At 37.4% G+C, this 25,310-nt stretch overlaps 1 protein-coding gene across 1 annotated transcript; it reads left to right on the plus strand.

Moving 5' to 3' along the window:
• The first annotated feature begins 525 nt into the window (after nucleotides 1-525).
• LOC136696413 (calcium/calmodulin-dependent protein kinase type 1D-like) lies at nucleotides 526-25,135 on the plus strand. Its single transcript, XM_066670808.1, has 13 exons — nucleotides 526-636; nucleotides 6,079-6,190; nucleotides 13,606-13,731; nucleotides 13,818-13,892; nucleotides 13,974-14,112; nucleotides 15,159-15,282; nucleotides 15,424-15,499; nucleotides 15,924-16,036; nucleotides 17,099-17,177; nucleotides 17,647-17,734; nucleotides 18,370-18,713; nucleotides 19,145-19,247; nucleotides 24,299-25,135. Exons 2-12 carry the CDS (start codon nucleotides 6,105-6,107, stop codon nucleotides 19,209-19,211), a joined length of 1,317 nt encoding a protein of 438 aa, XP_066526905.1. The 5' UTR covers nucleotides 526-636; nucleotides 6,079-6,104; the 3' UTR covers nucleotides 19,212-19,247; nucleotides 24,299-25,135.
• The last annotated feature ends 175 nt before the right edge of the window (nucleotides 25,136-25,310 follow it).

Below are 25,310 nucleotides of genomic sequence, written 5' to 3' on the forward strand. Positions count from 1 at the left end.
AATGTCGCAGGAGAGACCTCCAGGTAGCTCTGATTTAGCAGCAGTGTCATGCAATTTCAGAAAGATGAAACAAAAAAAAATTAATCAGACTTGGTATGAAGGTTCCAGGATCTTAGAAATTGCATTCATGGAAAAAAAGAGGGCTTAATATGATGTAGGCTCACCCTTTGCAGCTATAACAGCTTTAACTCTTCTGGAAAGGCTTTCCACAAGGTTTAGTAGTGTGTTTATAGGAATTATTGACCATTCTTCCAAAAGCACATTTGATTCAGACAGCCCTGTAGATACTGGCCCAGTCATACACCTATGTTTGCTTGTTTATTATCCTAGAGGAAGTTTATTTCCTTTAGGGAATATTCCCTAATGAGTCACTTGGGACTGAGGTGATTGGGAAGGCATTATGGTTGAGCATGTGAGCCTGTTTGCCACAGTGGTTGGTTATGTGTGTGTCAAGTGTGGGACCAAGTGAGAGAGAGAGGGAGAGAGGGAGGGTTGCTCCTCCTCTGTGGTGCGTGGTTAGTATATGTAATCTCTAGCGCGGTTATTTCTAGGCTCCCAGGCAAAGCTGATCTGCGCACACAGCAAGCTTTTGGCAGGAGAGTCAGAGGCGATCCACAGCCAGTGACCTGAGCTCTGGTAAGTTCAACATAGAGAGAGATATACACACACATACACACAGCGAGAGAGAGAGGGCACATTTCATTCATCAACAGCATGGTATGTGCCACTTCTCTCTGCTGCAAGCGCATGCTCATTCATGTGCGCAGTGGTGTAATTTGTACATGGTGTAATTTATTTATTTTTTTTGTTCTGTAAATGCGTGCCTTGTGAGTGGGCATTGTGTGTGGTGTCTGAGCTGAGTGTGTGTTCAGTGTGAAGCAGTGTGTAGTGTCTGTGCACTTTTAGCTGTGTGCGCATGTGTATATGAGTGCCTATGTGTGTGCAGTAAGCAGGGATGTGCTCTGTTTGTATGCGGACTCTTGGCTCATGTCCATATTTCTGAGCTCCCTGCGCCCCCTCGCTCTTGCACACACAGTCATCTACCACTGCTGTCCCTGCATCACTCCCCAGTGCCGTATACAGGGCAGCTGCTGGAGCTCTTAAAAGGCTGAGGGTAAGGGTGAAAAGGGGAGCATTCTCAAGGGGAAGAATAAGATTGTTTGCTTATTATAATATGATATATATATATATATGGAGGTATGTATTGGTTGATTGGTTGCAATGAACTAGCTTGCAAGCATGCAAAACATCAGGATGGTGCATAGGGCTTTGTAGAGCTGTATGTAAACTGGTTAAAACTACCTGCATGATCAGTGAGTCAAGTTGTGCCCAAGCTGAGTCCCCTTTGTCCTTGGCTGGCCTGCTTCTGTAAATGCACGGAATGCACCTGTCCACCCACAGAATGATTTTCTGTCTACATAGTTATTACAAACCAAACGATGTGGGAGCAGAGGTGTGTGTGTGTGTGTGCACGCACATACAGGAGGGATGTTCTCTGCTTGTTAGAGCACTAAAAGGTAAACAGTCCTAATCTGAGAGTAAGCAGAGGTGAACAAGCTAATAGACTGATTGACTACTATTTTCAAATTGTACTTTTCCTTCCCCTTGTGTATATTCAAGAGTAAATTAGTCCCAGCCATTCAGCCATATTTCATTTATTCTTTTTTTTATCTGCTCTGTGATTGGTTCACTGAGAAGAATAGAGCTCCACAAACTTCAGTTGCTGTGCTAAGAGGTGCTGGATGTTCCACAGCACTTCAAAAGTTACTCAATAAGTAATTCCTTTTCAACTAAATAATTCCACAAAGAATTCCTTATAATTTTTCCCAATAAATAAACAGAAATCTGCTGTGTTGGTGTGGACCCCAGGAGACTAACATATGGCGAAGAAAACATCAGATCACATTAAGATGCAAGATTAGAAAAGAGTTTATATTTTTGCTCCTGGGCTTCCCTGTAGTTTCAGAGTGTAACTCACTTTTAGAGCACTCTCCAAAAACTAAGGTGGCAGGAGGGGTGTGGTTTCCTACCCTCTTCCATAAGTTGCATTTTGCAGTTTTTGCCATGCTGAGCTTAGTGTAGCAACAACAGAGGTTTAGTTCTCTCTGTTACATGTCAGTGTAGAATCACAGTGAAATTGAAGCTGAAAATTTAAGGTAAAATAAAAAATACTACATAGTGTTTGATGAACCTGTAAGTTCCTGAAGAACCTGAAAATGTTCTGTCTACAGAATTAATACATAATTATGCAACGAAATATGGCCCTGAGGCTGATAAAAATAGATAAGCTTTTGTTTTCAATATGCTCTCAGTAAGTTTAAACAATTCTCATATTACAACAAAAGGTGATAAATCCAAGTTTGAATTATGAGCTGGAGTAAATGGTGTATGTGCATGCAACATAGGAGTGAAGTGTAAATCAGTTACAGAGAATCCTTTAGAAGCTTTAGAATCACTCTGGGACAAAACCCAACACATTTCTGAAATAAACAAACTACAGAAAGAATTATGTAACCAGTTCCTTGTGTTTCCCTGCAGTGTCTTGAGCAATTTCCCTCTGCTTGTCCTCTGTTTGTGCTGTGCCTGATACGGTGCGGATGTGGTGAGGCTCTGTTTGAATTCATGCATATGCGATATAAATTGAAAGGTAGCTTATGAGTTGTTATATTCAAGTACTTTATGAGCTGCTCCTTAAGTTTTTTGAGAACAGTGCTTTTACTTTTACTTGAGTCATTATTCTACCTGAATAAAGATACTTTTACTAATAGAAATAGGCTATTCTACCTGCCTCTGATAATGATTAGGAAATATTAATTGAATTGTAACATTCAGCTTCAATTGTTTGTCACATTGTGAAGAAAATGAGGAAAGGAAGGATGCAGTGTCAATGGCTTAAACTGCTGTGAGCCCTTAGTTTGGCACACAGCCTATGGATTTGTTGGGTATCCGTGTTTCTTAATTGGATGTTCTTTTTTGTCTTCAGGTTACCCAATTCTAGCCTATTAAGTCAATTACACTTCAAACTAAAGCTCAAACAGAATATTTGAGGGGATTCCAAGTCTTCTAGCATATGACAATGACAATGATTAATTTGTCAGTATTACATTAGTTATCTTTAATCTTCTAAAACTGTAAGTGACCTCTGGATATTTAGGTGTTAATTCCTCTGGGGTTAAGTGAGTAGATCAAGATTCTTCAAACAGTTATATAAGAAGAATGAGGCCAAGGCCTACGGACAAACTGGGACTGTGCATTAACCTTATAATCCTGTTCAAACCTTTCACATTGATGGATGAACTCTTTCTATCATCCTATTATACTGTTGTCCTTCACATTAATTGTGTGGCTCTTACATGCTGTTAGCTGAAATGAATATAGTAGCAGTAAATGAAAAAATTAAGACTTTTCCTACATTGGCTGCTGTTGCACTGGGTTTGGTTCATATATTGCTCTTTCAGTTTCCCTCTATGCCATTTCTCAGTTGTGGCCTTTCTAAAAGTGTTGTGGTATGCATATGTGAAGTTCATAGAGTTTAGTTTCTAATCTAAGTTTTAACCTAAGGTCATTGCAGGTTTGCTTGTCACTGTAGGTACAGGTGCAAAGGTACCCTATTCATAACAAATTTAGACTCCGTAGAGAGCACACTATTAAATGTGTGTTTGCTTAATTTAGAATAATGCAATCCCTAAATTCTACAGTTTTTTGTATTTACTGTATTAATACAGCTTTTTACCACATAATGAAACACAGATTTGCAATGCAATTATCAGACGTAGCCATACGACAAATAAGCATTGTTTATATCATGCAGCAAGTAGCAAAGAAAGAGGCAGCATTTGGGATTGTTGTGTGACGAGATTCAGGGGATGCCAGGCTCATGGGCACGAACACATCTTGATGGTGAACTCACCTGACTAACACACATCCCCTTACACACCAACACCGAACATAAACAAAATTCACAATATAATCCCCTCAATACAATAAAAATCCCTGAATAAACCCTGAAAAAACACAGAAAAGCGAGAGGCTAGGCATGCTTGGAGTCCTTGGCACTTGTACTGCTCTTAATGGTTTGTGTATTTAAAAATGACAAAATGTAGCAACAGAAACAAACAAAAACAACAACAACAACAACAACAAAAAGTGTTGCCAGTTGGATGAATAATACTGAATATTTACATTTACAAACACAGTGCAAGAGTATTTATCACTGGAATAATATATGATTTCCAGAAATGTGATTTTTAGAAGATAATTGTTTTGGTTAAATATATGTATTTAAAGGCTAAGCACCACTTAATGGACCTCCATGAATATTTGACATTATTGTAGTTACTGACATATATAAATATGAATTAAAATGAAAATAGCAGCTTAATTTGCTTTAAAACTGACAATTTTAGTAAATTGACGGAAAAACCTGAGCTCGCTACGGAAATTCTCGAATGCAACCGTGACATCACTGGTGGACAACAGCTGTACAACGCTGCGGTAAAACACCGTTACGACTGACTGTTATGACAGTATCTAGCTAGCTAAATAACCAACATTATTCATGACAATAGCCTAGCAATAAGCTAAACTCAAATTTAGAGGAACCGTTATTCTTGTAAATGTGATCGAAGTCAAACTCGAATTCATCCGACACTATAACCCTCCGTAATGCAGTTACGTAGCCGAGTATAATCTGAGCCACCGAGTTTAGCAAGTCAAGCTAACGTTAACTAACACCAACTAAAACAGGCGAAGTGAGTGTCCTTACCCTGTTTACCTCCATGTTACAGAGGCTCTTGAACACCTTTCATTGGTGTCCTTACATGCCCATATTGTTGGAAAAGCGCCAGTGAAATGAGCTACAGATAACGGAGTGAGCGGATGATCCTTTCCAAAGTGCCCGTTTAAAGTTGACAAATTTAGTCCATTTTCTGGATATTTTGGGATCTTTGGGCTATTTGTGCACAGATGTCCCACTGTACATTGAATTATTGTAGCCAAAAACAACACACCTTTTCCTCATTTTGCATTAAATTAAGTGCAACTTATAGAGTTGTTGTCCACCATCTACGTCACAGGCAAGACGCCTATTAGAGTTTGCGAACATCGTTGGGGGGGGGGCTGACCAACGTCCTTTTAAACCTTATTCCTTCAATTAGTAAGAAATAACATGTTTTCTGACTATCAATAAACACAAGTTAGGAACTCAAATTCCACTGTATTTATTTGTTTGACACTTTCATAGAGCTGCTGCTTAGACTTTAATGTATCTCACTTTTACAGAAACGTGTATCGGTATTAGTACATGTTCTGATACAAATTATGTAAAGTTACTTTGTGACAACGTCAATTGTACAAAGCGCTATATGAATACATTTTGATTTGATTCAGTGATATTCAAAATTTGAGTTTACAGTCTTTTACAGTCATGGTTTGACAGTTTTTTGACTGTAATATCTACACACATATTTTAGTGTACACATATGTAAGTGACCCATGCAATGGGTACTGATGCACCTCATACTATGACAGACAAAAATTTCAGGAGAAAGCTATAATTCCTCTGAGTCCATCTACCTCACTGCTTAAATCAGCCAACATATTAGAATGGTTGGAGAATGGTGCCAGACCTTGAATTAGTGTTAGGTAAAGTAGGGCTGCAAAGGGATGACCAATGACCACTTTTATCATTGGCTGTGGGTGTAGCCCTTGCCTAAGGCAGGAATTAGCAGACACACTTGAGCAGGCAAAGCCTCATACAGGCAGCAGCATCCTAGAGTTGACAATCTGCTGATGATAAGTTGTGAACTTCATTGCTTCTTCTACATCCCAGAATTTGGAACTGCTAGAGCCTTGGAAACGTCACAGGAAAATTTTACCTGTATCTAAAATCTTAAAGTTATACTGAGCTGGTTCATGGCACCTGGAATATTAGGAGTTGTCTTCCCTGCTGGCAAAGGTAGACCATATTTAGATTGTTCTGATCTGTGAATGGTGCCCACCTCCTCACAATTGGTGTTAGCTATGGCACTTTGGTTTGTCTGACGTTATGGTCATTTTGGAATGTTTTGTGCATTGTAGAAATCCCTGTAGAAGCTAACGCTGAAATGGGTCGCAAAGAGGCTGACTACGATTGGAAAAAAAGCACGGACAACATTCGAGAAGTGTTCGACTTCATAGAAGGGCTGGGATCGTAAGTACATTTGATCTTTTTTTTCCCCCATAGCAAATACCAAAGTACACTTTTGGCCTGTGTTGCTTACATAAGTTTCCATTTTATGACAAGGTTGTTCTTAAAGCTTTTTTTGTCAAATTTAATAAGCCATTAATCAAGTGCAATGATGATCTATTGTTTACCAAATCTAAAAGCCACATTCATTAAAATTGCTATTACTGCTATTATATATAAGTAGTACAATATCACTTTGTCTTCTCTACCAATCAGCATTATGCTGGCCAGCTTCATCCAATATAACAGGTTACTTTTTGAACTAATTGTTTGAAATTAGTTTAGTAATTAATAATTCAGTCTTAAAATGTATCAACTAAGAAGGAAAGTGTATAAACATAGTAAATGTAGATACACTTGCATAAATCATTGTATGTATTTGACTTAAATGCAAATAGATACATTTAAAGCTGTCAGATTTGTATCCAAATATAATCTTAGGGACTTTACAGGATTTTATTTCACTTTACATAAATATTCCTGGAGCTCACTTAAGACAAATGAGAATGAAATTTATTTAAGATGCTTTATGCAAGCCACTACTAAGCTGTAGCCTAGCTACAGCCAATTCCAAAACAATTCGTAGTGTGTGTATACATAATGAAATACAAAACTTGACGTAATGGAAGTTATCCTGTCAATAATAGCAAGGGATTTTAGTCCCATTAAAGGTTTTGACCTGTGCTTGCCCTCTAATGCATATAGGCTAACACACATGGTAGGATTGGAATGAGGCCTACTCTCTTATCCACAAGCTTTGCCAATGGGCACTCGCAGACAATGAGAGATTAGTGCTTCATTCATGAATAGCTCAAGGCTGTCTTCAATGGAACGGCAAAATGATAGCAATGTTTGCTAACACTCCTACTGGAATGACATAGCAAAACCTAACCCTAGCTGGGAACGGTAGCCATTGGATAGATATAATTTAGGTCATCAGAAAATTTAATTCCAGTAAATAATCTTCAAAAAATAGCTTTTAAACTATAAATCAGATATAATACAATGATTTATAAAGGATTTATAAATCAGAAAAATAAGTGCTAAGCAACTAGCATAAATGTTTAATGTTTATAGTCCTATGCAGATTTTTTTTTGATATTTCTATTTTAATTTGTATGTTTAAAAATGCAAGTACACTATTATAATGCAGTTTAATAGCTGAATTTACTATATTGGGAAAAATATATAAAATGTGACCTGTATTAAATATGACATTTTGCTTAGGATATTCAAAAGTTTGCACAACTCTGTGTATATATTTTCTTGGTTTCCAAAGCCAATGATGTCATTGGCTAAGTGGTTCACATAAGTTAATACATTCACCAATGGAGTGTTTCCGGTGGCTCATGTGGTATTTGGCCTGGCAGGTACAAGGCTGACGTCACAGCACACTGAGACAATAGACACTTGACTAGACTGAGGATTCAGGGAAGCAGCCTGGTGTTTATTGTTTATGTAAGTTGAATATTAAGTAGAGATACTAGAGTGAGCCTGTGGCTTTTTCAGGACAGCCAAGCTGTATTATATTTTATGCATGTTCTCAAGGTTCAGTGCCGTATCAGAAGACTAGCGCCACTCTGGCACTTGTACATTTAGACTTAGACTTAGACTTGACTTTATTGATCCCACATCAGGGAAATTCACTTGTTACAGCAGCACACAATCTTAGGCATTGGACAAGAAGTGGGGAAAAACAATGGAGGAACAGACTTAAACTTACATAATCACAAAACATATAACCCATACAACCATACTTAGCTTGTACATTTGCTTGTTAATTATTAAAGTTCTTTCTATAAGTGACTAAATGAAACTGCAGGTGTTTCTAACACTCCCTATTCTTAGAGGGAAACTAAGACAAAGAAGGGACACGGTGTGTGTTCACAGTCCCTAGTGCACCAATGTGTTTGTGTGTGTGGTCATTGCCACAGATGGGTTAAATGCTTAAATGTCATACATTGTACAATGACAAATAATTGCACATTATAACCCCAATTGAAAAGGTGAGTTCATATTTACACTGGGTGAACTGAGTGAACAAGGAATGGAGCAATAGAATTTGCCCAAAATGACCTGGAATAAAATACTATTCTATTTGATTTAAAAAAACATTACCTTAACCATACACTTTTTCTGAGAGCATCCATAACTGAACGTACTTGATTCCATTCAAATATAACAGAGCACCCTTGATTCATCTGCTCAGGGAAAAACACTGCTCTTTTTGGCAGCTAATGCACAGTCGCTATAGATTAGCGCAAAGCTTTCTTCATCCAGTTAGGTGTTCTGTGAAACTTATTCTTGTCTGCAAGAGTGATTAACATACTCAGACTGTCCTAGTATCTGACACAGCATTAACCTCATCTAACTCCCAGACTCCTACCAGCCAGGGAACTGCAGCACTGTAGTCTCATCTCTGTTTTTTATATAACTCTATCTGTATCTTTATTTTCCTATACATTGGTTTGGAATTGAACAGATTACAATATATTTCTTGTCCACAGTGTGGAATCTTTGGTCATTCATGGTATTAAAAACACTGACAGTGTATAAACACCCACAACAAACACACACACACACAAACACAAAATCAAAAATACAAAAAAAAAAAAAAGCATAAACCATAACCATAGAAATAATGGTTAGAAATCATTTGGTAAAAATGACTTCCTATAAATATTTCTTGTGGCCCTTGGCATCCAAAACCATCTGCCTAATGGAAGCTGCTCAAACTGTGGGTTAAGATGGTGTAATGTATCCTCTATAATCTTCAGTGCATTTTTGTATACAATCCCTATACAAATCTTTGACGTCCTACCTCTTCTTTCACTATTCTCATAAGCTTTATGTTTGCACCTCAAATTCCCAAGCATAACACACAAAAACACTTCTCACGTGAGCAATATGCCAGCTGAACAATACCCCGACTGACCTCTCATATATATATATATATATATATATATATATATATATATATATATATATATATATAATTTATATATATATATATATATATATATATATAATTTATATATATAATTTATTTATTTTTATTTTTTTTTTTGCAGATGTCCAAATCTCTACCAAAAAATATATATAGTAGTATATAGCACCTTTCACAAACCCAAGGTTGCTTTACAATGTTAGTGAGCGAGAGGGGAAAAAGGCATGTTTTTAGTTTTGGAGATGGAAAGAGACATGGAAGTAAATAAATGAGGGCAAAGTGTTCCAGAGGGTGGGGGGAACAATCTAGAAGTGATGAAAGGGTGCACCAGAATCTCAGCATCGTTAGATGTAAGTATGCGTCAGAGCCTGGCAATGTTACATAGATGAAAGAGTTTTAATGTGTGAGACAAAGGTGAGGGAGGGGGTCAAACAGAACATCAAGGTTCCAGACAACAGAGGATGTGCTAACAGGTGTGTTGTCAATGACAAGGATGGAGGTTGAACAAGCAGATGTGGTTAATTTTGTACCAAAAATCATTGATTCAAGATTTTTAGCATTTAGCCTGAGGAAGTTGGAGTTTATCCAATGTAGCAATTCCTGGATTCATCACAGTAGCTTGGGTGGTGGGGAAGGATTCAGTGGGATTGATGTTAAAACAGATCAGTGTGTCGTCTGCATAGCAGTGTAAATTGAGCCATGGGAGCAGAAGAGAAATGATAAATTACGGGGCCAAGGTCATTTAGGACCTGAATGAGTTTTGCTAGTACAGAGCACGCCCATAAAAGGCTAAAATGGGGACATGAACCCAGAAGCCTTTGGGGAGAAATTCAGGGTGGCTTATGAATGCATATGAAGCCATATGAATGCTATAGAATGGACAGGTTGAGGTACGCTGGTCCAGGGTTTGGTTGGTGTCCTGGACCATGAGTAGGTGAATGAAAGGGGTTAGTGAATCCAAATTAACTGCCTTTAACAGACTGGAGTCAGACGGTAGAGGAATAGCATTAAGTAAATTGAATGTACTTTATTATGACTGGGAATTCGAGTTCTTAAAGTGCAGGAGCGATCAAGGGGTAGTCAGTGTTGGTCTTAAAACAGCTACAATCACCGGGCCAGTGGAAAGTGGATTAGTAGTGGCCCTGACAGAGGGGCAGCATTCATTTATTGAGATGTCCTTAGTAGGCAGTTATGATATGATGGTATCTTTCCAGTGGCTTAGAGGGAATTGAGAAATGGAATATAGAGGGATGACAGATAAAGTAGAATAAGAAACCCCAAAAAATCAGCTGACGGTCAGCACCGCAGGAACAGCGAGACAGAGAGAAGGCAGCTCGGCGCACAGGAGCAAACTCTGCAAGAGACAAAATCCGAAAGGTTCCATGGAGCTCAAGCATGGTGGCATGGTAGAAAATTGACTCAAGGATGGCAGAGATGCCTGGATGGTGAAATGCAGGTGCCAGAGGAGAGACAGCAGGTGAAAGGGTGAATTCAATTCAAAGTGGCATCGGGTGCCTGAATTGCCAGGCAGTGGGCTGATCCAAGGCATTGCCTGAAGAAAGAGCATGAGCTGGAAATTAGGGGCTAGGAGCAGTGTGGCTTCTAAAGCTACAGTGTCTATAGAGTGACGTAGATGAGTCTCTCTCTCTCTCTCTCTCTCTCTCTCTCTCTCTCTCTCTCTCTTTATATATATATATATATTAATATATTAATATTTTTAACATGTCAGAGCACAATTAGATATTGAAATTGTCTTTGAATTATTTCTATGTATTTTCTTGGTTTAAATAGTGGGACAAAAAAATGATCGCAGAAAATTGTGTGAAAAGTGCTATTCATTCATTCCACCTAATCCACCTAAAGTGCCATCATGTACATTTTATTTTACTTACTATCCAGAAAACAGGAAATCAGTTCTTGCCATGTTTCAAATTCTCAAGAAACCATAAGTATTTTATTTTTTCCATAGTTTACAATAAAGCCAATTCAGAGTTAATTGCCAGTTGGCCCTGTATGCTAAGAAGGTTTGATCCTTCATTCTGACCCATGGAGGGCTCACTGACCCAGTTGCTGGGCTGGGTCTTGTCTCTGCAGGCTCCGGGCTCCACACCTGGATACCTGAGCTGCTACTGTTTCCATTGCGTAAGGGATTTTGAACCTAATCCCCAGCCTGGGACAGCTATTCCAAGTTGCAGCTTTAGTTAGTTCAGAAAGCACTGAGAACAGAAAATTAAGCTCTTGTCCTGACCTCTTAAGCCCCTTTCTCAGGCCACGTAAGGATGACCTTTCTAAGGGACCATTACCATAATTTTTCTGCATGAGGTCCTTTTTTAACGTCTGTGTAGTTGTAGGTGCCAGGTGATTTTCTCCATCTCTTAATTTAAGTAGTTAGATTCAGATTTTTTTAAAACAGATATGTGCAAATTATCTATGTTCTGATTGGATAGTGTATTGTACTGCTTCTAAAACAAACAGACATAAAAAGACAAAAGGCTGAGACATTCATTCAACATTAATCCTGTATATGGGGCTGGAATGCTCTAGACTGGCTAGCTGGTTGTATGTAAATGCTTTTATAGAAATCAAAAAAACAATTAATTTATGGGTTTGTGTGATAAGTTCTTGCCACTTACTTTCTATTTATAGACATGTTTGGAAACCTTAGCCCTGCTATTTTGCACCTGATCTAGCAAGTAAAATATAACCATGGAAATTCTCTATTTAAAAATAAGAAAATATAAGCTAATGTAAAATTATGTTTCAGCATCTGCCCATCTGACTTGCTACAGCTTGTCTGTTGCTCCCACATAGAGGGAAAGCAGGTTACTGTATACTACAGATGCAACGAATATTGAACACATTATAACATGTTGGAGTGCTTTAACGAAACAAGATATGGAGTGAAAGATCTACATTTAAATGGTTCACAGATGAATAATTGATAATTATTTTCACACCTTCACAACAATGTGAAGAACAGACTGCAATCACTTAAGATAATTGGGCATTTGTTTTCCTCCTCCCACTCTTGTGGGCATGCAAGTACAAGTAGTTGTTGGTGTTATGACATACATCTCCTGCAGAGCTGTGTGGCATGAAAGAGACTCTAAAAGATATTAAAGGGCTTTAAACGGTTTCATTTACACCCTCATTAAAAATGCTTTACTCTCAGGAGGATGCCTCAAGTGATAGGGTGAAAAATGTATGTATTGACTTGACTTGGACGAGAAATATTCCATGAAAGCTGATATGGAATATACAATCACTGAGTTTTCAAAATCTACATGTATCACTTCATTGTGCAGGACTGTTCTATTAATCATTTATTAAAAACTATCACATGAGAGTGAGGCCCTGTGAAGGACTGGCGCCCCCTCCAGGGTGTGTTCCCGCCTTGCGCCCAATGATTCCAGGTAGGCTCTGGACCCACCGCGACCCTGAATTGGATAAGGGTTACAGATAATGAATGAATGACATGAGAGTGAGTTTTAAATGGGAGATCTACTGCATTAGCAGCTTCCTTTTGTTTCCAGCAGGTTTAAGAGTGCATTCAGAAGGAAGAGTGAATTTCATTCACCATTCATTCATTCAATCATTCATTATCTGTGACCGCTTACCCAGTTCAGGGTCACGTGTCCAGAGCCAACCCGGAATCATTGGGCACAAGGCAGGAACGCACCAAGGAGTGGACGTCAATCCTTCCCGTCAGCATTCAAAATGGCCTCATATCTATGGCAAGAAATGGATTTTACTTTGCTGCAGAGTTTTTTTTTTCTTTTTTGAACATGTTTATTAACATAGATAGAGTTTAAAATGTTCAACATGAGTGTAAAAGCTCATAAACAAAACTCACTACACTTTCATCAGAACATTCAACTGACTGTAGATTTGTCAGAAGTGTGGAATGTCATTTTGGATGCAATCAAACCCATGATTAGAAACACTCTATATTTTTTGTTTTTAAATCATTCTTTTTCAAAAAAGGAAAAACACAAATGGCACTGACTGTTTAAGTAAATGCCACAACCAACCCAATGACAAATTAATTTAATACATTTTTAATATGGCATAAATATCCAACTACCTTGAAGAACCTCTGTATACATGTTGGGTCCTGGGATTGTGGGTTAAAACCCCACCTTGTCTGTGGAGAGCTTGGTGTGTGGGTTTCCTGCAGGTGTTCTGGTGTCCTCTCACAATTCCAAAAACACATGTTGTGGAAGCTGTACGAAATTGCCTATAGGTTGACATGTGAGAAATGCCTTGTGTTGGACTATTGCTCCATCCAGGGTGTGTTCCTGACCCCCCAACCCCAACTCCCACAACCCTGATCAGAATGAAGCAGTGGAAAAAAATGATAATGAATGTATACATGCTGGTATGGAGGGCCTTGTTCAACCATTTTCTGTCTCTGCCCTCTCTGTCTCTTTAGGGGGGCATTCTCTGAGGTCTTCCTGGTGAAAGAGAGGAAAACAGGCAAGCTCTTTGCCATGAAGTGTGTGAAGAAGAAGAACAAAAGAGATGTTAACTTGGAAAATGAGATTGCTGTGTTGAGGAGGTACCATGCTGAAACAGCCACAGAGCATTTGGGTGTGGATATGTATATTATAAATGGGACTTACCTCTTCCTTTACTCTGTTTTAGGATCAAACATGAGAATGTTGTGGGATTGGAGGATTTCTATGAAAGTCGAACCCATTACTACCTTGTCATGCAGCTGTGAGTGTTACTTCTTCAATTGATCCTTTTTATCTGCATGTTTACATAACTATTAGCTAATAAGTCCCACTATTTTTGCAGTGTTTCAGGTGGTGAACTGTTTGACCGGATTCTAGACCGGGGCATGTACTCAGAGAAGGACGCTAGCCTGGTGATCAGACAAGTTCTGGAGGCGGTCAACTATTTGCACTTGAACGGCATTGTCCACCGTGATCTTAAGGTAGATCTGAGTTAGGTCTGGGCAATTAATTGATTATTTATTTATTTATTTTTTTTACAGTTTTTTTGTTTTTATTTTTATTCTGTTATGTCAGAACTGTGTGTTCATGTACTGTCCCTTTAAAACCAAACTACAAAGCTGTAGTCATGTAATTCTGCCCATATATGCCACATGGTAGCAACCTAAATGCTAAGGCAGACCAAGCAACTTGAGCAGCTTGTACCAGCTTGTGTTTGGACGTGCTGTGTTTTGACTATAATTGAGTAATGTATTAAGTACTTGAATATAATTAAGTAAGGCACATGTAAATGTTGAGAAAAAAAAAACATAGCACAATCACACACACCAAAAAACAAGAGAGGAACAACCTCTCTGCTACGTTAGAAAAAATATCTCAGCTTTAACACTGGAGCTTATTTCCAGTACAAGACTCATCACTGAACTACGAGTGTCACAAATACAAAAACAAAATAATCGTTTATTAATCAAAATCATGGAAAAATGTACAATTAATCATGATATTGATTTGTGTTCATATTGCCCAGCACTAATTTGAGTTTGGGGTAAGTTCCAGAAGAACATATTTTATTGTTACATCGCTGCTGAAAAAAACCCCAGATAAAAACCAGTATGAATTCCATGCTGGTCAAAGCTACACTCTGGGGGGAAAAATACTGTAGGGGTACATTATTTGTTACTAAAGATACAAAGAGTGTAAATATACCTTTAAAAGGTACAACAGTGTTTATTAAATCCAGTTGTGTTCCCTAGAGTTACATTACATTTTCTTTTCCAGAAGGAGTGGTGAATATCTGTAATCTTTCACTGTGTAAAATGACTTTATCATTGACATTTATAATCGAATAAGGTACAATTATGTTACCTAATTAAAAAGTATGAATATGTACCCTTGAGGGTTCCACCACAGTCATTTTTTCTGGAAGTGTTGTTTATGCATGGTTTTGCTGGTGACCTACCCTCTCAGTACTTCTTTTGGAAGCAGGGAGTTTAAAAACAAAAAACCCTGTGTCTCTTTTTCTCCACAGCCAGAGAATCTGCTGTACTACAGTCAAGATGAAAACTCCAAGATAATGATCAGCGACTTTGGTCTTTCCAAGATGGAAGACAACGGCATCATGTCCACTGCCTGTGGTACTCCAGGCTACGTGGGTAAGGGAGGCTTTAAAACACATCGAGCACAGTACCAAAACAAATAACACAACTCAGGATTGAGAGTTCTTTATGGTTTTACACAGATTTCTTGGTTTATTGTTTTAAATTAAAATATTCTATTGATTTTGTTCCCTACAGCTCCAGAAGTGTTGGCTCAGAAGCCCTACAGTAAAGCAGTGGACTGCTGGTCTATTGGAGTCATTACTTACATCCTGTAAGAACCATCTCTAGCTTTACATTGGTCATTTTGCCCTCTGAAAAACAAGCTACAAGGCCACCATGGATCATGTAGCTACGTAGGCACACAGCAAACCTATTGCTCAACTGGGTTTGGCAGTGGCAGAGTTCTACATTTAGAAAGCATTTTAAGATTTGTTAATTTCTGAGATTGTAATTGTAAGACAGTGTGAGTAACTGATTGCACAATCTACAACTTTAGCCATGCTGTGTTGGGTCCTAATCTGGCTCATTTTACCACTGTGATGCTTGAGTTAGCTTGTTGTATGTGAAAGGTTGCCTTCTAGTGAAAGGGCTGAGTATGTACAACTGGACATATTTAAATGCACTGTATAGCTATGAAATGAATTGGCCATTACAATTAAATAATAATGACCTATGTTAATGGTTGCTTTTTGCAGTCTCTGTGGCTACCCCCCTTTCTATGAAGAGACAGAGACTCGTCTTTTCTCCAAGATCATGAAAGCTCAATACGAGTTTGACTCTCCATTCTGGGATGAAATTTCAGAGTCTGGTAAGGCTTCCTGTGGTCTTCTAACTTAAAACATTTCCTTATCCCACTTCGATTCTTTCTAATATATGGGGAACATCATTAAAGACCCATATGGTGAAAATAAAGTGTTTTTATCTGTGATTGTGTTGTTCCGGAAATATAGAGGGCTAATAAATGCAGAAATGAAAAAAAGGAGCACAACATTTTGCTCATAATATATAACAATACCATCAATGTTTTTCTTGTTAATTTTATTTAAAAATAAATACTAGATGATCTACCACCAAAGTACAAAGAAGATCAAGAACATTTTGTTGTTTAACACTTAAGACTGAGAGTGTTAAATTATTACACTAAGTGTTAATTTAACACGAATAGTGTTGATTTAGCACTGGTGAATTTACTGTGTAGTTATTCAATGTAACAAGTAAAGCATGTGAATGCTAACGCAGAACCAAACACAGCCCCAGAAATAAATAAATGGAGCAGTTCACGCTGAAGAACATACTCTTCTTTGGTTCCAGCTGGGAAGACATTTTTCTGGTTCACAAAAATGTTTATGTCAGTGGAATGGTTCCACAGTTCAAAACTGAAACCATTCCAGCTCCTTGTTGGAGGGAAAGCAATATGTGAAATATAGCTGAACTAACAACAGGCAGTGTACTAGCGCCACCTTAACTTATCTTTGTGAAATATGGCTGAACTAACAGTTCCTACTCGTGCATGCATGTTTCAACCTTAGGAGTCAGTGAGTCAGTCAGTAAGAGAAAATGCCTCTTCTAGGCAAAAAAATGTGATTACATAGAGTTACATCTAAGCTACTTGAAAAGCATTAGGGGATTTTTTTTCTTCTTCTAAATAGTCTATTTTTATGGACAGAGATGAGTTACTAAGGTTTTAACCAATGACCATAGGGGGGCTTTAACTTATCCCTGCACCTACGTTATGGCCACGGGTAATTAAGCAAAACCATCACTAGTGGGGGTGCTCTGCAACTTTCCATTATGTCAATGTAAAACAATAATTATCGTAGTCCTTTAGCCTACCTGCTTCTAACATCACATGCATTTGTCTTGTTTTTAGCCAAGGACTTCATCCGCAACATGATGCAGAAGAATCCCAAGCTGCGTTATACAACAGATCAAGCCCTAAGACATCCTTGGTAAGTATCTCATCAAGTTCTTTGCCTCAAATCAAGAATAGAACAACATCACTGTCCTAACAAAACCCTGTGAGTAGTTCTCTCTTGAAGGAACACTACGCAATATTTTTACCTTGAAATCACTTTGATACTTCATTGATCTGGAATAAGGAGAACAGAGCCACCGTTGATGCTTCCCTAGCTCAGCACTGCACGAGCAAAAAAATAATAATAACCATATTAATATGAGTATATTAATGTGAAAATATTTTATTTCAAGTATTTTGGAGTTCTATTTCATTTATTGGCCAGAAAACATTTAAAGAAAATAGCTTTTAAAACTATAATATTTCTAGTCACCAAAAACAATTCTCTCTCAACTTCCTTTTAAAATCTCTGTGTGTTTTTAAGGCTTTGCTTAACAAAATGGTAATTGCCTGTTATATATTAAGATATATGAAGTGAGATTTGTTCATGGATTTGTTTTCAGGATCATCGGAAAGACTGCTCGGAGCCAGGACATATATCAGTCTGTCAGTGTGCAGATCCAAAAGAACTTTGCCAAGTCCAAATGGAAGGTAAACTAAAGCCCAGTCTCTTAATTCCCTGACTATTTAAAGTTTGCCTCCTCTGCCATATCCTCAATGGATTGACTTATTCGATCTCTGGCCTGATTACACAACAGAGCTTCAGCAATGATCATTTCGTAGTCTTGATCACTAGCTCAGATGTCCCCTTTCTGTGAGTTTTCCAGTCTAGGCTTGTTTTGGTTGTTCCTGATGTTAGCCATGGAAAATACAGTCTGGGGAGCAGTATGGGATTTAGGTGCCTTGCTCAAAGGCAATTCGGCTATGAATTAATTTTCCTTGCCAGTGTAGACCTCAAGCTCACTTCTGTAACCTCAAGGGCAAAACTGCCCCCATATATTAAAAATAGGAAAGGGAGAATAAATAATATTATATCTTGGGTAGACTCCTAAACAGCAGCATGCATTATATAAATACAGATGTAGACAAGTATGCAAAGAGTGTAACCAACAACAACAAGTTTATCCTAACAGATTGCTGATTGGATGCCAGCTTATTGTATTATCTTACTTTTAGTTAAATAGTTTAGCACACCTGTTTGTGTCATTAAAATTCCTTCAATCACACTTTTGTTCCATTTTTGCCATTTCACCACTCCTAACCATCTACTTATCTCTTAATTCCAGCAAGCCATTAATGCTACAGTGGCCATCAACCACATGAAGAAGCTCCAGCTGGCCCACTGTGAAGGCTCAATCAAACAAAGCCAAGTTTCCACTCCTCTGCCCACTATCAAAGTCATCCCCACATCCAGCCCTGAAACAGTACGCAAGAACCTGGTCGCCGAGCCTCAAGAGCCCAACGGCAACCTGCCCAACTTCCACATGACAGTCCCAGCTGGTCCTATGGATGTAAAGGGTCAATACCAGCCCCCAAAAGTCTGCCACAGGGAGACAGCTCATGTTGGAACACTCACAGTGGCTGAGAAGGGCAAGCATGTGTACCACTCCGAACCAGCAAATCTAAATGGGTACAGACTTATAATAATTATCCAATATCTAAATTTGGAGCATGTTCATGTATGTCATATTATATACAAAAGTACCTATAAAGTATGTCATATATATTTACATTATATATTACCATAATATTCATGTTCATTTTTTTAAATATATATCACTTAAATATGCACTAATACATGTATGACTATGAATCTACACATTCAAAAACACAAATAAGGTCAAATGCTAGCAACAATATACAAATATATATAATAACATGAGCTGAACATTCCCTGAACATATTTTTATTTTTTTTGCTTTTTAAATTATTTATATATATATATTTCTATACAGGGGGTGGAATTAGGATCCACAACTTCTTTTTTCATTTTATTTACCAATTTAATCCCATTCTATATGATGAGATAATATGATGGGGTAATATTACTCTTCTGTGTAGCTACGGGAAAAGAGGCACCAGCCGCAGTGGAGAGAAGTTCCAGACCGGCGTCTGCTCTATCATGTGATGGACTGTGGCAGCAATATGACATGGTTTTTAACAGGTAAAGTGAATGGATTTAATAAACAGGGACATTGTCTTGTGCGTAATGAAATATATAGTTTACTTATGGATTTATAATGCCAAGATTTTAAATCATACTTTAAATGTGCACTCTCAGAATTGACAGTCATTGTGGTGGTACTCTCAAGTGTACATATTGTTACCTTTAATTAGGAAACTTAATGGTACCATATTTTATGATTTGATTTCTTACGCCCATTTCATATCCAGGACTTATATTATGTTCTTTTATTTTACGCAGTTCTGTAATGAAAAAGTGTTCACCTCTCCTTGTGGAGAATAGAATGTAATGAACCTTTAGGGAACACAACAGTGACAAACACTTTTGTACTTTTATTGGTACATTTACACAGTTTGTACCCTTTTTTTCTGAGCGTATGATATTGTTACAAAGGGTTTTCCAAGTATTTTCCACTGAAGATGAGATTTTAGATTGTTTTGACCTATTGCTAAAGGTGGACAACGTGATCAATAGTTACCCCTGTTATGACTGAATCTCCCCCACTTTGGGTGGAAAAGCATTGTCCCTCTCCACAACTCTGCTCAAGGCATTAGCTAACATGTGCATCTGTAAACTGATGTGGACAGATATTGCATTAGCACCTATTCAATATAACCTCGTGTCTGAGAGGGAACACGTTGGCCCCCACCCTTGTGTGCAATCAGGAGATTCGTTGACGGATGGAATTGGCAACTAATAATTATGGATCAAACTTAGGCAAAAACCTGGGGAAATCTAAAATGAAAATAATAATAAACAATAATGTAAAAAGATGTTAAGGATATAAAAATGTTTCTCAGTTGAAAAGAGTCAACAACAAAAACTACTGTAGAGTAACCAAGTGCAGCTGATTGGAGGGCATCTCATAACTTTTTTAAATAACTTACAAATAATTAGTTGCTACAATGTCTTAATTTGTAAAACAGTTAGCTCTGATGGCATAATTTGATTGGACAAGTGCCATTCCATGAGCAATGATATACAGGGTGGGCCATTTATATGGATACACCTTAATAAAATGGGAATGGTTGGTGATATTAACTTCCTATTTGTGGCACATTAGTATATGGGAGGGGGGAAACTTTTCAAGATGGGTGGTGACCATGGCAGCCATTTTGAAGTTGGCCATTTTGGATCCGACTTTTGTTTTTTCAATGGGAAGAGGGTCATGTGACACATCAAACTTAACTTACCACCCATCTTGAAAAGTTTCCCCCCTCCCATGTGCCAGAAACAGGAAGTTAATATCACCAACCATTCCCATTTTATTAAGGTGTATCCATATAAATGGCCCACCCTGTAGAGTATAAAACCACCTGTATTACTCCACTTTACAGGATAGTTCTATTAACTGTTAGCACTATCACAAGTGGGAGTTTTAAAGAAATGATCTGTAACCTCAGCAGCTGCATTAGATTGCAGGTGGAGTTAAATCCAGCTTAATATGTGGATATGGTTTCTGCTGTCCCCAATTGTTTTGCCACAGGTAGTTTATTTTCCACCTAGATATTCAGAGACAGACTTTAGAAAAAAATTCACCTTGAAAAGAAAATGCCATAAACACCACCCATCAAAAATGTGCTCCGCTGCTGCTGCAGGCAGATTGCTGCCAGTTTTCACATGGATTCTTGCAAATATAACTCCACCAATTGGACATGTTTTTTTTACAGATAAAATGCACCTGACAGCATAGTAGCAAGCTAGTGTACAGGAAAATGTTTTGCTTAGCAATGTTCCAGTCCCAAGTTGGGGACCTATTTGTGTGGGTGGAGCCAGAGAAGTATAGAGAGAGAGTTGTGCCAACGGAAGTCCAAAATGCTTAGTGGTCACATGACTTATGCAGTCTCCAAATAGCTTCAGGAAACTCTAGGTAGCCAATTCATATATTCAGGGACAGAAATTGTGCATTTTTGATCATTAGTCTTCAATAAATACATACATTTACAATATTCCTACAGCACATCGACCAATGTATGTGGTTACATATATGCTTAAAAGAAAAAAAAATCACAGCTATTTCAGGATTAGTGTGAAAATCTGGCGTCACTTGCCTTATAGGTACAGTTTAGACTATCTCAGTTACAGACATATTTCTTTTGATGATTGTGTTACAAAATGTTTAATTATAATCACTGCTTTTTAAACTTGTACAGTAAAATGACATCCCCATGACATTCTTTAAATTGGCAAGGACATCAAAAAATGTTTTACAGAGATTATTTTGTAGGGTCCCAGAAACCGTTCAAAGGGCGTCTTTTCTGACATCCTCACATTTCAACAACATCCCCACCACTCATAAAGCCACGTCTTATGGGCATTCTCAGAATGGCTCGAAAGTTGTAAATAGGTATTAAATATAACATTGCATGGATGCATGTGGGAACCATTTGTGGATTTGAAAGCCCATTTCTATTCTGTAGGGATATTATTATAATGAATACCCCATGTTTTGAAAAAGAGTTTGCATAGACTGACAGACCAAACTAAACATTTCTAGGAAGCTATTTAAAGAGATTTATTTCCTATTTAACTAAGTTAAGAAAAATGGTGGTAATCTGTATTTTTTTTTTTTTTGAAGTTTTAACTATTAGAAAAGATATATATTACACTTTTTGTAAAAATAAATAAAATGTATTACTTTTCTAAATACATTATCATGAAATTGAAAATATGTTTTTAATCTGATGAACATTACACGTATGACCACATTTTGTGTGTGGCTATGTATATGATATTGTGATTAGAAGTTACTCAACAGACAGCATGAAAATCTAAAAACAATTAAAATGTCAGTGTTTAAACACATTACACTTTTTTGCAAGTTGTACAAATTCCACAATGTGTCATAGTAAGTCACCTTCCATGTTTGTTTCTTACCTGTTCTTTAAAATGAAATTTTATTTTCAGAATTTTCAGTCAGATTAATATAAAAAAATAAACACATTTTTAGTGTGCTAAATGGTAATATTTAACATTTATTGACGGTCATATTTTTTTCCATCACATTTTAACACATTGCACACTGTCAGAAAATTTGTCACTGTGGTGGTACATTCTAATAGTTAGTAATAATTAGTACCTTTTAATAGGGAACATAACTGTACCTTTTTTATTAATTGTAGATTTTAAAATTCTGTAGATTTCATATGCCCAATTTCATCTCCAGGATTTATATTATGATTTTTTTATATGACACAGCTCTAAAAAGTTTATATGACACAGCTCTATAAAGATTACAAACATTTATCTCTCCTTTTAGAGAAGAGAATGTAATGTACATTTAGGGAACAAAGCTAGACTTTTAAACACTGTTGTACCTTTAAAGGTACATTTACAATATTTGTATCTTTAGTGACCGATAATGTACCGCTACTGTACCTTCTTTTCTGAGAAGGACTGTGTAGGGCTGGGCAATATGGACAGTAAATGATATCTTGATATATAGGAAACCCCATGAAAACCTTTGTCATATTAACATATTTAAACACAGACAATTGATATTCATTTAAGAATAGGTGTAAAGCTAATATAAACATGTCTTTTGAAAATTTTGATTTAGATTGAGAAAGAAAAAAGAAAAATCATGGCCTGATTTTGGCAATGTTACGCAGATGAAAATATGACGTTTTGATTAGAGAACTGATGTGAGCAGTGAAAGAGTTGAAAGAGTGAAAGAGTTGAGTCAAGGGTGACACCCAGATTACGACTCAGGGAAGAAGGAGGTACACTTGAGTAATCAATAGAAAAAAAAAGGGAACCTACTTTTTTTGAGAATTGATTTGCAACACATTAGCAACAGTTCAGTCACTATTTAACATGAGAAAGTTGTGATTCATCCATTTCCTGATTTCTGATAAACAGGGTTCTAAGTGGCTAAGAAGTGGGTTTTTAATAGATTTTGTACTAAAATAAATCTGGATGGCATCTGCATAGCAGTGAAAGTCAAGATTAAAATGATGCAAGATATGTCCAAGGGGAAGCATGTAAACAATGAAAAGAAGGGGCCAAATGACTGATCCTTGAGGTACCCCTTGAGTAAGAGGAGTAATGTAAGAAGTATGACCAAAAAGGGTAATTAACTGTTTTCTGTTAGTTAGATACAAAGTGAACCAATCCAGGGCAGATCCATCAATGCCCAGCTCTGGACTGGAATGGTTCAAAGAGATTGTGAATTTCAAGTTAGTTTTCATGTTGACTAGCAACAGTATGTTCGAGGACGTTCAAGACGGATGGAAGATTCGATATAGGCTGGAAGTTAACTAGAGCCAGAGGATCCAAACCAGGTTTTTTGATCAGGGCAGAGTGATAGGCGTTAGTAAAGGATGAAGGAAGAGGGTCTAGTGAACAGGTTGTAGCTTTAAATTTTATTAAGATGTTAACTATGAAAAAAGAGTTGGCAGTATGAAAAGCAGAAAGAAAAAAGGAGGATGATTCCATTCACCTGGAGAATGGAATGTCGAAATGGAAATGAAAGAGTCATTAGTGGCATAGGACGCAATATCACAGTTGATCTTAGATTCAAAGAAATGTAGGAATGAAAGAGCCGGAGAAGTAGCTATAGCACTGTGAAGAGGGTTAAAATGTTTAGTGACTGTTTAAAAAAGACTGAGTGTTTGTATTAGCACTGTTAATAAGGTTGGACAAATAGGATGATTTGGCAGCATGTAAGTAATCTCTGAAGGCAGCTAGATGCTGCTTATAAGCCTCAGCATGAACCGATTTATTGTGATTACTATTATTGTAATTTTTCTTTGCAAAAGTTTTTTTTTTTTTTTAAAGGTTGTGACCCAGGGTTTAAAAAAACCTGCCCTATATTTATATTTCCAGCGTTTAGCAGATGCCCTTTCAATTATGTTAAGAAGTGGGCTAATGCAACTTTAGGAGTCTTGCTTAAGTCCTCTCATTTGTATAACTCTTATTGGGTATTCTTGCCTAAATTGGGTAAGTCTGCCCCATGGAGGGCAATGCTGTTGCCTACTATGCCATCCACTCTAGACCTAACCTGTGTGCTTGTGTGTGTTTTCTTGCAGGTCTTTGACCTTACAATCAGTCGCTGGGCTGCTTGGTGTGTGCATTCTCACTGCTCTGAGCTCAGGCTATGAGCTTTTACATGACAGCTGAATGTTGCCTGAAGAGCAAACCGTTCTGAGACTACTGAGGTTCAGAGGAGTGCCTCCATATCTCCACATACACACATTCAGTATCCACATAAAAGTAACATGGTGCTTAGGCATGGCTTGAATGTTTGTAATTAACATTGAACAGCTCCTTGTATTATGCGTATAACCATTATCCCATTGTGTGCTTTATATTACCTTCAGTATTGATGTGTGTAAATGCTTTCTTCATTAATATCCACTTTCTGTAGCCTGTAATGGTGTGCAGTATACCTGTTGCTATATTTCATCCTAAATGACTGAAGCACACTGTCTTGTATTTATACACATGATGTACTAGGTCAGTTCAGTTGGGGAGACTGAATGGCGGCGATGAGAACAGTCCAGCAGGGACTTAGGAAGACATTTTGGAGGGGTCCTTTTCTTTTGTTTTACATTAGAGCCAATGATTATTTTTGTAATACATATAAATATATAGCTATTATTCACATGCAGACTGCTGTATTTTCTTTAATAAAAATCTACTTAAAAATAACCTGCACCTCTTACCCACCACACAACTAAAGAATGATTTCCTTCTTCTGTGTATTGCTTTGCCAATGCACCTGATACTCTTGCGGGTTTACTTTAAAAACATTTGTTAAAGATCATCTTATGGAATCGTACGAGTTTTGATTTAAGTGTCCTCATTCTTGCAGACACATTTGTGTAGACTGCTCCTGTATATATATAATATATATTTTGCAAATTAAAAACATACCCTGCATTCTGTGTCAGTGTCAAACCCTCCACATCTGTGTCATCTTATTTTATTTTTCTTTACAAATACATATTTAATCCCCTACTTTTTGCCAAATTCATTCATTCATTCATTATCTGTGTAAGCGCTTATTCAGTTCAGGGTCGCAGTGGATCCAGAGCCTAC

Source organism: Hoplias malabaricus, chromosome 5 (assembly GCF_029633855.1).
Source record: "Hoplias malabaricus isolate fHopMal1 chromosome 5, fHopMal1.hap1, whole genome shotgun sequence".
In the NCBI taxonomy this organism is placed as follows: Eukaryota; Metazoa; Chordata; class Actinopteri; order Characiformes; family Erythrinidae; genus Hoplias; species Hoplias malabaricus.